This window comes from Patella vulgata, chromosome 5 (genome assembly GCF_932274485.2).
Source record: "Patella vulgata chromosome 5, xgPatVulg1.2, whole genome shotgun sequence".
Classification (NCBI taxonomy): Eukaryota; Metazoa; Mollusca; class Gastropoda; family Patellidae; genus Patella; species Patella vulgata.
The window spans coordinates 15506713-15522652 of NC_065883.2; the positions used below are offsets into that span (position 1 = coordinate 15506713).

General features: G+C 34.4%; 1 protein-coding gene across 1 annotated transcript; it reads right to left on the reverse strand.

The window, feature by feature from the left end:
- Nucleotides 1-1088: 1088 nt before the first annotated feature.
- LOC126822659 (ras-related protein Rab-10) lies at nt 1089-14745 on the reverse strand. The gene is made up of 8 exons (XM_050551642.1): nt 14569-14745; nt 13316-14175; nt 9449-9509; nt 9015-9075; nt 8458-8535; nt 4884-4973; nt 4266-4331; nt 1089-3426 (listed from the first exon to the last, which is right to left on the reverse strand). The coding sequence occupies exons 2-8, from the start codon at nt 13440-13442 to the stop codon at nt 3193-3195; spliced, it is 717 nt and encodes a 238-aa protein (XP_050407599.1). The 5' UTR covers nt 13443-14175; nt 14569-14745; the 3' UTR covers nt 1089-3192.
- Between the last annotated feature and the right edge of the window lie 1195 nt (nt 14746-15940).

Below are 15940 nucleotides of genomic sequence, written 5' to 3' on the forward strand. Positions count from 1 at the left end.
TCACAGTTTTTCTCTGGTTTCCTGCCACTGCTGAGGACCCCTTTGCGCAAGCGAATTATTAAAATTAAATTGAACCATATATTAGTTCTGAAATGACCTACTTTGTGTGGAGTGGACTAACTCCATCTCTCTCTCATAGCTGCTGCTTAATCTACTGTCTATTGAAGTTATTTGAAAACCCAATCACCTGGTAATCGGATTAGTGGGATAGTATGTAGCAGCTGAACGATTTATCCAATACAACTAAACACAATAACATATTGCCTCATTCAATGATCAAGGGAGATAACTGGATGGCATGACATCAACAGACATTTTCCATTCATTGGTTGCTAGTTTTCTGTGAATAAGCTCATTGACAAAACTGATGAATTTTTCAATGGCATTGTAGTGATATCCTAGAAAAGAACTAGAAGTGGAAACTTGCTACTATTTATTAAAATATTTTATTTTTTCATTTGTGACCATGGATTGGTTTAGTGAGAGTTTGGTTGTAGTGATGTTTTCATGATTTTCATGGTGGCTCGTAGTGTAAGGCATTGGCTTGCTAACCTGGAGGATTCGTGGTCTATCCCGGTGTCAGTTCAGAGCAGAACAGTAGGACGTTAAACTCCATTTCATTTCTATCGCGGTGTTGGTCGAGGAGGTTCATTGGGATTTTCGGGCATGGTTACCCCTTGTCAGTCGTGGTAAAGGACAAAGGGCGTAACAAGGGATAATGTATAGTCATTGGGATGGAACAAATAAACGAGAACTTTGCGACTTGATGGAGGGAAGGGAAGTGGGGCTATCAACTGAATGCATACATGAAAGGAATTACTGAAAAACATTATTTTGCTAAACAACAAATATAATGTATGTTTTTAATTTCCTGATATCATGGCATCATGCAGTAAGCATGTTCATAAATAAATATATGTAACTAAAATTTACTGTACCATGTATGACAAAATTTAATAGAACTGTGTGTTATTCTATGAAGGGTGGGGGGGGATTATATTGGTTGTTTAACCTTGCCTTACTAATTCAATCATCTAGATATACAAACACGTAAAGTAAAAGTACAGAAAATACAGACTAAAATCAAATCTAGTAATAAATATATTTTAAAAATTGGTATTGTAAAATATGATTAAAATATATACAGCATACCAACATTTGATCTTTGGCTTAAAAAACCCAACAAAGTAGGTATAAATAATTAAAGCAACAGCCATAGCGCAAATATACACACATGAACAAACGTGGTATATAAAATAAGAAAATTATTGATTGAACACTATCAGGCATATCAAATAAAATACAGTACATCAACACACATAGCATAAAATATAACAAAGCAACATGAGACAAATAAAATAATTGAATGATATTGAATAAAAGGTCATTTTGTATAAAAACTGAGATTACACCCCCTTGTAACAAGCCAACTGTGAGGTATGGAGTGTCCCCCACCTTAATCCCACAACAAATAGGTGATATTCATTAATTACTTGCATATTTATCCTTTTATAAAGCATTAAATAATTTAATTGCTTGTCACTTTGCTTACTGTTGTAGTGAAACTACAGTCTCATCACCCTAATTCCAGTAGAATAAAAGTAATTTTCCGAAGTGTTGAGTCCAAACTCACAATGGTCATATTGCTTAAAAGGAACAGGAAATATTCATAATTGAACTTATTCAAGGTGGTGGTAAACCACATTAGTCATGCATGGGCTCATTGAGATAGTCATGGATCTTTATTGTTTAATGACATTTTTTGATTAAATGCCTCAGCACAAGCAAAATGTCACAGCAGTTTATATGATAAATAGGTATAAATGTCATAGGTTTATCATCAAAAGATTCAAAACATAAAAGTTCACAAAAATACAAATAGGAAACAGAACAAATAAATGATTGTTAATGTTTGTTTCACCGGTCCTCTTATTTCACATCTATCAGTATATATATATATATATATCTCCAACTTTTATGCATATATATGTTATTCACTTTATTTTTTTTTATCACAATGTATCCATGGTAACCGTAACTAATTTGTGATATAAAAGACAGTATCTTGTAAAAAGAATTGATAAGGTTCAAGAGCAAGTCCAGGGATTTTTGGAGACAATAATAAAATATGAAGGCTATAAGAAAACTCTTTTATTATTTCCATGGAGGTGTATATCTAGTAGTACAGGGGAAGATTCAGGATTTTCAGCTGGGGGGAGGGGTGTGAGGGGAGTCCAGCCAGAAATTTCATATCGAAAGATGCAAATCCCAGAAATTCGGAAAATGGAACGCTGTAGATGCTATTTTGGGCCCTGGAACCCCTAAATTGAGTTCAAGTAGCTGGACCCCCTCGATTTGTTCCTGACCTATATTTGTATTGGGTCTCTGGTTTTTGTAATATTTGTCTGTCTTGAGTAAGTACTCCCTACAATTATAACAGCATTAACTGCAATTAACAAATAAACAACATATACAAAAGTTAGAGTATTTACTACCCTCTTTTATAATCCCATATTGAAGCTTACTCATCTTTAATTAACTGGTGCAGAAAAAGTGGGACTTTAAACTCCATTGAATTTCTTTAATTAATATTAAGCTAAAAGGCACTCTTTCTAGATTGTGGCATATTTACATCACAGAACATTTATAACAATTTGTATACCGGTAATAAATTTAACAGAAATATAAAACTTTTGTTTAAGTTATCAACTAAAATTAATGGCATAGACACATGTCATTGAGAAATGGAATTTTAATTTTAGTCATTACATTAACATTAAAGGAGCTATGATAGATGTATTTTAGAGAAAGATTATTTGAAACGTTTATCCTAGACAGTGGACTACTCAGGAAATTTGTTTAGAGAAAATGTTGAAAATTGGCGTGTCATTTTTGATTTGTGACATATATCTGGACCAGAATATAACATCTGAAAATTTGGTACTGCAGGCGAGAATAAATAATGCGATCATTAAAAGTCTATGTCAGTTCTTGGTATCTATATGCCTGTCTACATAAAAAAATCTGGTACTTTAGGCGACTATATACAATATGATCATTACAAGTCTATGTCAGTTTGTTGTATCTATATGCATAAATTATAACCACATACAAATTGAGACAAATTAATTATTTGCAAACTAAACATTTAAACTTGACTAGAAAGTCTTGATTTTTTCAGACTATTATATATCACAGTATTCCACAGCATGCCCACTTCCGCAAACTATTGAACTTAAGCTCGACTTTCTGTTCCTCATCTTCCGAATCACTGCTGTCACCTATTAGTTGTGTTCTATCTGTCTGGTTAGACTGGACTACACTATTACCAACAGCAACAGTTGGGGTAGAAGGATCAGATAAAGTTTCACTGGATGATTTGGCCTCTTGCATAGAAATGATGGCATCACACATGTCATGGAAAGGCTAGAAAGAGATATAAATATTAAAAAAAACATCTGTTTGAGCATAAGATACTCAACAGTTGAGAACTTACTCAACCAGTAGAGGATCCAGAAGCTGTGAATAATGGAAAGGGGGATGTCCAAATCTAGAAGCTGTGAATAAGGGGGGGAGGGGTGTTCCAAATCTAGGGCGCCATCATCAAGCCCACCAATGAATGTCAACAAAATGCATAATAAATGCACGTCGCTGTTATACTGATGAAACTGGCTATAACACTGAGTGCCCTGGTAGAACTTAGATTGTATTTCCCATATAGTTGTTCCCTGATCGTTATCTCGCCGGAAAGCAGTTTTATTCAAGTTCATGCCATATTATGACTGTGATTTTGTTATTATTTTTTTGTGAACCAGTGTTGTCGGTCAGCTCACATATTGATAAGGTGTCATTGAACTGCATCTAATACAACAGTATGTAACTGATGATAATACACAATGAGAGAGAGAGAGAGAAATGGGGTTTAACGTCCACTCAACACAAACTAGGTCATTTTGGGACCGACACATGGTTCAATTTTATTTCTATAATTCGCTTGCGTGTAGGGGTCTTTAGCAGTGGGAGGAAACTGGAGGACCCGGAGAAAACCCATGAGGTTGGACAGGCGACCCTACTCCTAGTCACGTACAACCGAGGATTTGAAACCATGCCAGTTGACTCAATGACAGACCTTATGATACAGCACGCACATGCTAACCATTCGGCCATCTAACCCCCCAATACACAATGAAGAAACTATATTAATTATGTCAGTCTCTTAATATAAGAAAAAGAAGACAAATTTAAATTTATTCTGGATTTATTACCTTTTGTAGGTTTTCTCTATCTTTGGCACTTGTTTCAAAAAACTTTAAATTATTTTTAGCTGCAAACTAAAACAGAAAGAAAAAAAATGTGAACACTTAATACAAAAAAATTAATGTTGTTCACTTAGAATTGAAAAGTCATACATATGATAAATTCTTCTGTAGTATACCCAAGCACAAATATGGAAAAGTGTCCAAAATGGACCCCTGTTAAATTCCTATGAAATTTAATCTTCCAAACTGTAAAATGAAATAGAGTTTACGGTCCTACACCAACCGGGCTAATGAAGACAGCGGCATACACCATGCAGTGTACTATGTTAGAAATTTTGCATGGACAGCAGTGCTATGGCCTACTTTTTTTCCTAATTCGTACTGTCAAATGTTCGTTAATGTGGACACTAACATGTACCTGGGACCACAGTTTTTCATTCCATTTGAAACACTAGACGCTGCTCCTTGCCAAATCCCTGTCCAACCTTGCTGACAAGGGGAAACCAAGCCAGAAATTCCCAGCCAACACCAGGAGTGAACCAGAGACCTTCTGGAAAGCGAACCACCACATGTCCCTTGTCTAAAAATGCTACTTAGAATGCATCAACTGTGAGATATACACACCTGTTGTCCCTCGAGATATTCTACTTGTCTTTTATCTTCCATGTCATGCTTATTTCCTAATATGGTTATCATAGTATCTTCCTTAGAAAACTGAAAACAAATGCATGAAATTGTTTCACTTTTGAAAAAGGAGGTGGAATAAATGTATAACTTTAGCCTGTATAGAATGCCCACAACAAATTTGTAAGTCATCAAAACCCATAACTCTGACAATGATTATCAGACATCGTTGAAAATAAAAAAAACTGTGGCAATGTTTGTGGGCTTTTGTGTGGAATTTGTCACCACAAAAGTTTCACAGTTTTATCAAAAATTTCTTCTTAAGGCCCCCTTATCTCCCTGTAGTGGTAACACATTCCACAAGATTTTTAATCTAATTTTGGTAGAGAGTTTTTGGTCTGTGGTGTCACAAGAGTTTGGCAAATTTTTCCAAAATTTCTTCTCAAACCCTATTATTTCCCTGTGTGGTACTACACTGCACAAGATTTTCGACTTAGAATAATTCTGATAAAGTGTTTTTGGTCTGTGGTGTTTTTCACCACAAGAGTTCCACAAGATTTTTCATAATAAAAAGACAGGTTGCAAAGCAACGAAACATAAGCCCACAGTAGATCAACAAGGCTTGTCACATATTTTATCTTTTGTAGAGTGTTCACAAGAAATTGTAGGATATTAAACACCATTTCATTTCTATTGCACTAAAGTTTCAACTAAGACTATAAAGACTAGAATACAAAACCAGCAGCTGCCAGGCAGGATATGCCCACATTTTGCAAGAGATGGATAGAGAACAAGCTAAAAACAAAAACGATTTTTTGAACAATCAGGGGCCATAATCCAGAAAGTTATGATCTGAAATGCGCAAATATATCAAAAGGGACTGAGATTTTTGGAATATAAAGATATGTTTTAAGTTTTATCAAAATCAAATAAAAATTGTGACCTCTAGAGGATCCTTAACCTTTGTATTACATACTTATACACAATTTGTGTACAAAGAACGGCCATTTTGTCGGTCAGTTTCATTTTGATTTTCTCGAAATTCCAATTCAACCCTCATTGTGGTGGAATGGTGATATATCTAAATGGTTTTTAAAATCGGAAAAAAAATTGTGACCTCTAGAGAATCCACAAGCTAATAATACGTTTTTTTAACTCATGGGCCATAATCCAGGAAGTTATGTTCGAATATGTGTGATTATCAAAAGGAACCAAGATCTTTATGATAGAAACATATATTTAAAGTTTCATCCAAATCGGATAATGGTTTTCCATATTTTCACACTATTTGCGTACAAAAGGCGCCCATTATGTCAGTCAGTTTTTTTCTGATTTTCACGAAATTCAAACTCAATCATCATTAGTGTATAACTGTGATATATTCACACATTTTGTTTTTAAATCGGATAAAAGTTGTGACCACAAGCTGAAAACGCGATTTTTCGTACAATCAAGGGCCATAATTCAGGAAGTTACGATCCGATAAGCGCGAATATCAAAAGGAACTAAGATCTTTAGGTTATAAACATGCATTTCAGGTTTTATCAAAATCGGATAAAAATTGTGACCTCTAGAGGGTCCACAGCCTTGACATACCATATTTTACACTATTTGCGTACAAGGGTCGTCCATTTTGTCCGTCAGTTTTGGTCCGATTTTCACGAAATTTAAACTCAACCATCATTAGCGTGTAACGGGGATACATTAAAACGTTTTTTTAAACCGGATAAAAATTCTGACCTGTAGAGGGACCACAAGCTAAAAGCGTGATTTTTCGTACAATCAGGAGCCTTAATTCAGGAAGTTAGATCCGATATGCGTGAATATCGAAGAGAACCAAGATCTTAGGGATATAACCATGCATTCCAAGTTTCATCACAATCGGATGAAAATTGTGACCTCTAGAGGGTCCACAACCTTGATATAACACATTTTACACTATTTGAGTACAAGGGGCGGCCATTTTGTTCCGGCAGTTTGGGTCCGATTTTCACGAAATTGGAACTCAACCATCATTAGGGTGTAACGGTGATATACTAACAGGTTTTTTTTAAATCGGATAAAAATTGTGACCTCTAGAGGGACCAAAAGTTAAAATCGCGATTTTTCGTGCAATCAGGGACCATAATTCAGGAAGTTATGGTCAAATATGCACGAACATCTAAAGGAACCGAGATCTTTGTGTTATAAACTTACATTTCAAGTCTCAACAAAATCGGATAAAAATTGTGACCTCTATAGGGTCCACAAGCTAAAAATGCGATTTTCCATACAATCAGGGGCCATAATCCATGAAGTTACGGTCCGATACATACCAATATCATAAGAAACCGAGATCTTAGAGAGATAAACCTACTGTTCAAATTACGTTGAAATCGGATAAAAATTGTGACCTGTAGAGTGTCGTATAAATGTGTGCGTATAAAAACCCATCATTGATCAGATAACAGAATTTTTTGTAATGAATATGTTGTCTATGTTTTTATGAGTATAAATTACTCCTTCTCAGGTGCAATGAAAAAAGTCTAAAGTTTCATGAAGCTATATTTTCAATTTTTTAAAAAAATGTTATATATTTAATCTTGATGTGTGTAATATTACGATATAAAGTATAGATAAAGAGGCTTTTAGAATTTGGTGACAACAGGACATTTTACTTCTGATCACCAGCTAGAATAAAATTATGGGGGTTTAATGTACTGCTTTTCTGCAACCTGGATAATGCAGACGGGCATACGCAGTGTAGTGTGTCATGGGGGAGTTATTGCTTGGACAGCTGTGTTGCAATCTAGTCTTTGTCGAATTCCAACTGCCAAGTCTTAATTTTTAAGTGTTAACGACTTTGGTTTCCCCCCCATCCACTGGTATACCGTTGATCAGAAAGTGGTTTGGATAATTGTGAATCTAAAGAATGCTTATGAATTTCAGGTCAATCAGATGATAACTTGAGTCTCTAGAGCATCCACAATTTTTTTCTTTGTGATCACAGTATCCTAATTACTAGAATATAAATAGGATTCTTCTTCTCAGAAACATTAAACACTTTGATGATAGAGAGAGAGAGAGACAGAGAGAGAGAGAGAGGTTATTATACTATCGCGACCATGTCATTTTGGGACTAACATAATATGGTTCATTTCTTTTTCAATAAATCGTGTGTGAAAGTAGAGGTCATTAGCTTTTGGAGGAAAATGGAGAACCCAGAGAAAACCCATGAGGTTTGACAGGCGTCCCTACTCCTTGTCAAGTACAAGTGCGGAATCAAAACCATCCCACTTGACTCAATACAGACATTGTGATCCAAACACGTTAAACCATTCTACAACCCAACACATACAAGTGCGGAATGGAAACCACCCCACTTGACTCAATGACAGACCTTGTGATCTAACGTGCATGCGTTAAACCATTTTGCCACTCAACACCCTCTGTGATGATAGCTAATTAGTTTCTAGAGTGTCCATAACCTCTACTGTAGACAACAGCTGCATTTCAATTTGGGAATATAGATTTGTATAATAAATATTCCATTTACCCATTTCAATAATCAAATAAAATATCAAAATTCCTATACCTGTCTAACGTAAGACAACCATTTAGGTAGGGAATCAAATGTGGATCGACTACAAATATCATAGACTAGCATAACTCCCTGAAAATAAATAAATTTTAACTAATTAAAGAAAATCTGATCATGACACTGGTGCAGTTGTACATTGGTTTCCAGACATAGTATAAGAATTAGGCTAAACATCTAAATAGCACAATACTTCAGCAGTTAAATTGGGGTGGGGGGAAGGGGGAGATAATTTGTTCAATATTAGCAGGGATGTAAATTTTGTCAGTTCTGCGATGTTTCCTCCTACTCGACATTGAATTTCAACTGCCAGGTTTTTTTTTACGCATATGCCAATGACTAGACAAACTTTTCTTGTCAGCCCCATGCCCTCAAGTGATACCCCCCCCCCCCCCCGTGCCCACAGGTGACGCCCCCTGCCAAGTGGGAATCCAGTTAGAATAATCCTACCAACATACATGTTTAAACATTTAATATGTGCTTTGTCCAATCAAATCCCATTAAAGACAATTAATTATATTATGAAGATATGTTACACTTTAATTAGGTCATACCTGAGCTCTTCTGTAAAACTGTTTTGTAATAGATTCAAATCTTTCCTGTCCAGCTGTATCCCTAAAAAATATTACAAATGACAGATTTGAAAATGAGTTTCTGACCTGACCTAAAATGGCTAAAATAATAGACCCCACCCCTGCTCTTTTGTAAAGATATCCGTGATCAAGGAAAGACCATCATTATTTCTGCTATTAAATTGAGAAAAATTTGATTATAAAGAGTTATTTTGTCAAAATAAATTTTTAATTTGTTTTGATTTTTAATTTTTAAAACTACTTCATAAACTAAAATTTGAACTCATAACGCTTGACCAAGCTCCTGCTAGAAATGACATCTATGTCCCTGAAAGCTTTGGTTGACAAAAAATTTTGCTTTACCTGTGAAAAAACAGAATATTTCCTATTAAAGGCTCTAATTAAACATTTCTTACCATATCTGAACCTTTACAATACTCCCATTAATATTAACTGTCTTCATTTTAAAATCAATTCCTAGAAAAAGAAAATCCAATTAACAATTTTCTAATGTTATTAACTATTAATCATAATTCTATATTGTAATCACCTGCCTCTGTTTCTTGTGAACACTCTACATAAAAGAGTTCTTCACAATTTTATTTTCAAATTAATAGGGATTGTTAAATGAACGCCATCAAAACGTAGAGTGTTTTGAAAACAGATCGCAGAGTTTTATATTTAAAACTTGGTGGATTGTTTGTTTGAGAATAAGAAAGAAACCTACTTAGTAGTTTCAGAGCTTTAAAACATAGAAAAAACTTTCCAAGCTAACAGGGACAATTTTACTACTGGTGGGGATAAGTTTGTATATCTTCATACCCCTCACAGTGTTTGATTAGAGCTAATCCCACTTAACACTGCTGTAATGGAAGCATATTTCTGTTCCAAATTATGACTGGTCAATAGTCCGATTAACAACCAATAGCTAACTGTGTAACAATAACATTACGCTTTAAACAGAGCTCCAAATTGGACCAAATATGTTTACATTTTTCTGTCATGACTCAAGATTTTATTATGACCAATTAACCAGTGCATAGCAGAATATTGCAGAAAAACTAATTGCGTGACAAACGAGGCTATCAACACGGATGCAATGTAAACAATACTGTTTGGAGACAACAATACTTTCACCGTTTTTAATACCTTAAATCACTGTCCAAAGTTTTAGGGAAGACCCCAGATTAAATGAAGGGCAGTCATGTTGCTGTACTTGGGACAGATTTGATTGAACGGAAGAATAGACACACTCCCTCAAAAGCCCAAGTATCAGAGGCCAATCCAGCAATGGCCAGAGAGGGATTGTTTGGGCCATTGCTTCAGGGATATGGTATATCTTGTACAATGTCCATAAAACATTGTTTAAATGAATATTATTCCATTCTATTCTATATAATATTTTGTTGATCACTTTTCCTGCATAGACACATTAAACATATATTATGCATATATTACACATAAATTACACATTACACATAAGTTATGCATTATTACACATATTTAAACATTACACACAATAACACAAAAAGAAGGAATAGTGGTGTTGAAGACTGTGATTATTACAAGGGATAGGGCATAGGGCCCTATGCTATTAGGTCAATACAAATATTTACTTGATATGTATTTATTAACACAGGTTAGATATTAATTTGTGAATTATATAATATCTATGATAAGGATAAAGTTGTATATTTTGGATAAAGTTTTATTTTTGTAAAAAATAAAACAGCTAGGGTAGAGCTGTGAAATAAAATAAAATGGGGATAAAAGTTGTACGTTTCTGCACAAATCCCCCTTTAAGTCCATAATGACATTACACTTTAATTTAAAGATCTACATAAGTGTGTCAATCTAATCTTACATTAACTTTATTTCTCTTCATTAACTGTGCTGACCTTTAACCTTTGTTAGAATAGAACCATGTAAAGTTTAGTCAGTATTTACTGTGTAATCTAACCAAGTTTAAAGTGGACCATTAACATTGATTACATGTTTGTCACAAATAGACATAGTTACAGAGACGAGAGAGAAAATGTCTCATGTCAAATTGGGGCACATCTTTACATAATATTGCCATTCAAGAATTATTCAGGCAAGGGAGATATTTAATGGGGCTACTCTGTTTCCTGTGACACCCCCCCCCCCCCCCCTCCATATGCCTCTGACCCAAAATAAATAAAATGAAATGGGTTAAGCGTTCTTTTTTTTTTTGCGTCAAATGAGCTAATGAAGACCGGCATATGTCATACGCGTGTGCTATGAGGAAAATTTTGCCCAGACGGCAGCACTTATATCAAATTCCAACTGTCAAGGGATCTTTTACGAGCATGTCAATGTATACACATGTCCTCGTTTTTTTGTCTCATCCTTAAATCGGATTCAAACTGTCACGGGTTCTCAGTTTTTCATACCGTCTCAATAACTAGGCAGCTGTCTTTGTCAGGCCCTACGTCTTGCACTACTGAAAAGATAGAACCACACCGGAAAATCATCAGGGACAAACCTGAGACCTCCAGGCTAACGAGATAGCATCTTACTCACTGAGCCACTGACCCAAACCCAACAGATTTCCCATATTCTGGTAAATATAACCTGTAGCAATTATTCTTTAACCTATATTATGTTAAAAGTCCATTATTAGATGGTATGGGAAAATGAAGTGAAGGAACTAGTTTAACTTGTAGATCAAGTTTGTAGTTCATCATTTATCAATTTACAGTAAACAATTATAACAATAAAACAACGCCCTCGGGTTTCATCACATAGTGGGCATAATGACATTTAATGTTTTTGTAAGTAACTAGGGGAGACTATTGTTAAGACATTATGACGCCTACAAGTATATGTAAATAATTTATCCAAATCAATTTACACACAATCATTATATGGATGGTCAAGCACACAGATTACTGAAGGTGGCCTAAAGCTAAATTCCATAGTCCAATGACAACTCTGGGTACATTTGAAGAATGGCAGATATTTCTTTGATGAAAAAAAGAATTATGAAAAAGAAACAAATGGGGCTTTTTGTTATAAGAGTTCAAATTGTATTCAATGTGAATTTATATAATAGAGACTATCAAAGAATGTCCGGTTATAAATGAAGCATGATTTGGCAATTTGAAATTTAAAGTCTTTTGACTTCTATGCCGATAACAATATGGTTCAACAAGGCAGGAAGTATCTTATTGCTCATGTCTTGAGTGGCTGGTCTAAAGAGTTTGTAAAATGAGTAATGGTATATTATACATATTTCAACAAGGGCAATAACTCTGGCAGTTATTACAGTAGTCTGTAGAGTGCTCACAAGAAATGGATCAATTAGCTGACGACTGGGGCAATGACTTATAACCTACTTGTTATCTTATACTGTCAGTCTACTTAAAGAGAGACAGAGGAAGTTCACATCCACTTAACACTACACAGATCATTTTGGTACTAAAATACAGTTTTTATTATTTTTTTCAATAATAAGCTCTAACACAGGAATTTTTAGAAATAGTGGAAACCCATGAGGTTAGGTAGGCAACCCTAGGATGGAACCCATATGTTTATAAATAACAGGCCTTACGAAATAAAATGAAATGTAAATGGGGTTTCACATCCTACTACTGTTCTCTGACTGGGCTAATGAAGACAGGTGTATGCCATACAGTGTGCTATGAGGGAAATTTGTCCTGGACAGCAACACTATGGCATGGCCTACTCTTTTCGAATTCCAACTGCCAAGGAATCTTTTATGTGCACACCAATATGTGTACACCGGACCTCAGTTTTTCATCCCATCTGAACGATTAGACAGCAATTCCAGGCCTTATGATCTACAGCACACACATTAGGTCATTCAGCCACCAAACTCTCCTAATCCACTTATACATGCATGGACAAGATTTAAGGGCATACATTGTTGTAGTACCTTATGTGATACAATTGTGTATGATTATATACTTAATCTTAATATTTGATTGTACTTCATTAGAAACTAATGGATTAACTTGACAGTAATCTTATAATAAGCTTAAGTAGACATTAACAAACCTTTAATCAACTTCCTAATCCAACTTAAAATGATGAATAAATATAGACTGTTTCTTCCATAATAGTGTTTCAAATATTAATTATTCCGAATCTTTTATTTATTTATACTGTCTGTATTGAATACCTGTATTGATTGTGTTATCTATACTTTGCTGTGCAGATATCTTGCACTGTCTATAAGACAATAGAATAAATTTGAATGTCATAAAAATATAGTTAAAAATATATAAATAATAACTTACCAATAGTGGATATATGTGTATCATAGAATTCATTGTTGGCGTATTGACAAATTAGACACGTTTTTCCTACCCCTGTATCCCCAACTAATAGCAAGCGCAATAACACATCATATCGTTTTCCAGACATTTTTCACATAAAAATGAATAAAACTTGACAAAAAGTTGTTTATCTCTCAATATCACAGATAAAATTCCATCAACTGTCAAATCTTATGGAATAGAGTTCCTTAAAACAAGTATCTCCAATAAAAATTTAAAAAGACCAGTCACATTTGAAGCAAAACTTTGAAATTTAAATTCACAGGAAATACTTCATATTAGTTTTATTTCATAAGAAAATTAAACAGTCTCAAATAACTGTGTATCAAATTATTCCTAAATATATTCTCTTAGTATTTCTCATATACCACAGTCCACAGTTATCTGGCATAGTTTATCTAATAACTCACACTAAATAACTAAAATAGTCACAAATACACAATGTATGCACCACTCCTAAATATACCATTGCATTTCTTTTGTATCAGAGTTATAGTCCATATAGTTTATCTAATAACTCACAGTAAATAAGTAATGTAGTCCACTTTGTTGCAATATCAAGATTTCCATGCACTGTACTGAAACATGCCCACTAGTTTTTGATGGAATATTAATAATATTAGCTTATCATTATTCATAATATAGCTTCAAACAGAGGTAATTGATATATAATGTTCATTTGTAATGCCTTCAGCTAAACTAGGTCTCCATTAATTAATGATATAGTTGTATCCTTGTTTATAAGACTTAACACAAAATACTCTGGAGACTTCTCTCTCTGTAATGTTGACCAGTAAACTTTCTCTTTTCTTTAGAGTTAACTGAAAAAAAGCAAAGCAAAGGATTTCGGTTTATTTGAAGGCAGTGTATGCACAGACATATTTTCTGGAACTTTGTATCCGATCTCATCAAAGAAAAAATAAATACATGCCACTTTATGTATTATCACTCTATTAAATTTGAAACATTTCAAAATCACAAGAGAAATTTAAATCATGTCAAAATTTCATTCACACTTAAATAATTGTCTAAATTCCTTTCAATATCTATATAGCAAAAAATAGCCTTGTGTTGATGCCTGCCTCTCACTTCTGAAGTCAAAAACAGTCACTCATCAAATAAAGACACTTGAAGACAGTTTGTAAACAAATTAAAGATAGAGATTAGACAAGAACGATGATTGATAGATTGATAATAACCATCTAAATAATTACCAGATCTACTTGCACTTCTTAATACATTATCAAACATCTACAGGTCCGGAAATAAACAAGTAATAACAAGTCACAAGTAGCCTACTCGTCTTCCTTCAAGTTCTATGTAAACTAAACGACAGTACACCCAATAAGCAGTGGTTGGACAATACTCGTTAATTTGTCCCCGTTTTTTGACGTATGCGTCATATCGTCTGCATCTTAACCGGAACTATTAAGACCGCCCTCTATCTCGAAGGACCTTTAATCTTAGCAGACGACACTTTTGTCCCAGGATGAAATATTGATCGTTTTTTTATTCTGTTTGATATAATAAAGTTCTCACGGTAAGTTTTGTGGTACAAATATTAAAGAGAAATTACCATAGATAAGTTTCCACTCTATTCTGTTTGAATGAAAAGAATATTGGCTAAGCATTGTTATCAAATAAAATTTAAAAACAAGCAATCCTACGGCAAACGCCGTTACGTGTTACGTCACTAATTTAATCCTAAATATAATGCATAACTAATCTAACAATACCAATGAATACACCAGTCTATAAACAACAATGTTGAATATATCCTGTGGTAATGTGGTCGTGATGGGATTTAATAAACGTATTAAAGGACAATATTGGTGCCAGTCATTATCACATATGTGATAGAGCTGGTTAAACACATTCCAAATATAATTTTATCTCAGAGATCATTGTTACGATAGCTGAGTAATACAGTCTTCCTTCGAAGACCAAAAGTTGTTGTGTGAGACTGGGAGAGGATATCTGACAATTCATAAAAAGAATTGACTGTCACTAGATAAGTGAACAGATATTAACGTCCACTCGACACAAACTAGGTCATTTCGGGACTAATTAATGGTTAATTTTTATTAGAGAGAAACGAGGTTTAACGTCCACTCGACACAATCTAAGTCATTTCGGGACTAACAAATGATTCAATTTTATTTCAATAATTCGCTTGCGCGTAGAGATTTTTAACAATGGAAGCAAACCGGAGGACCCGGAGAAAACCCACGAAGTTGGACAGGCGACTCTGCTACTTGTCTCATACAACCGGAGAATCGAAACCACGCCATGCAGCTGACTCAAAATGAAATGAAATGGAGTTTAACGTCCTATTGTTCTGCTCAGCTGACTCAATGACAGACCTTATGATCCAACGAGCACGCGTTAACTACCCCCCCCCCCCCCCCTCATAATTATAGGCCATCCACCACCCCCCTCTCAATTGGTATACGTGGATAATATTATTTATCAATACACTGTATCGTTATATATTTAATCGCATGTGTAGTATAGTGTATTTATCTACTAAATATACATTAGTTGTAGTATCAATATACATAAGTTGCCGTATCATTATACATAAGT

What these genes read in the sequence shown, in the direction of transcription:
- LOC126822659 (XM_050551642.1), bottom strand. Translation starts at nt 13,442, where the DNA reads ATGTCTGGAAAACGATATGATGTGTTATTGCGCTTGCTATTAGTTGGG. An exon ending in GGTTGTCTTACGTTAGACAG is followed by an intron (nt 4,974 to 8,457) that starts GTATAGGAATTT and finishes ATTTGTTTTCAG; the next exon opens with TTTTCTAAGGAAGATACTAT. An exon ending in AATATCTCGAGGGACAACAG is followed by an intron (nt 4,332 to 4,883) that starts GTGTGTATATCT and finishes TTTCTGTTTTAG; the next exon opens with TTTGCAGCTAAAAATAATTT.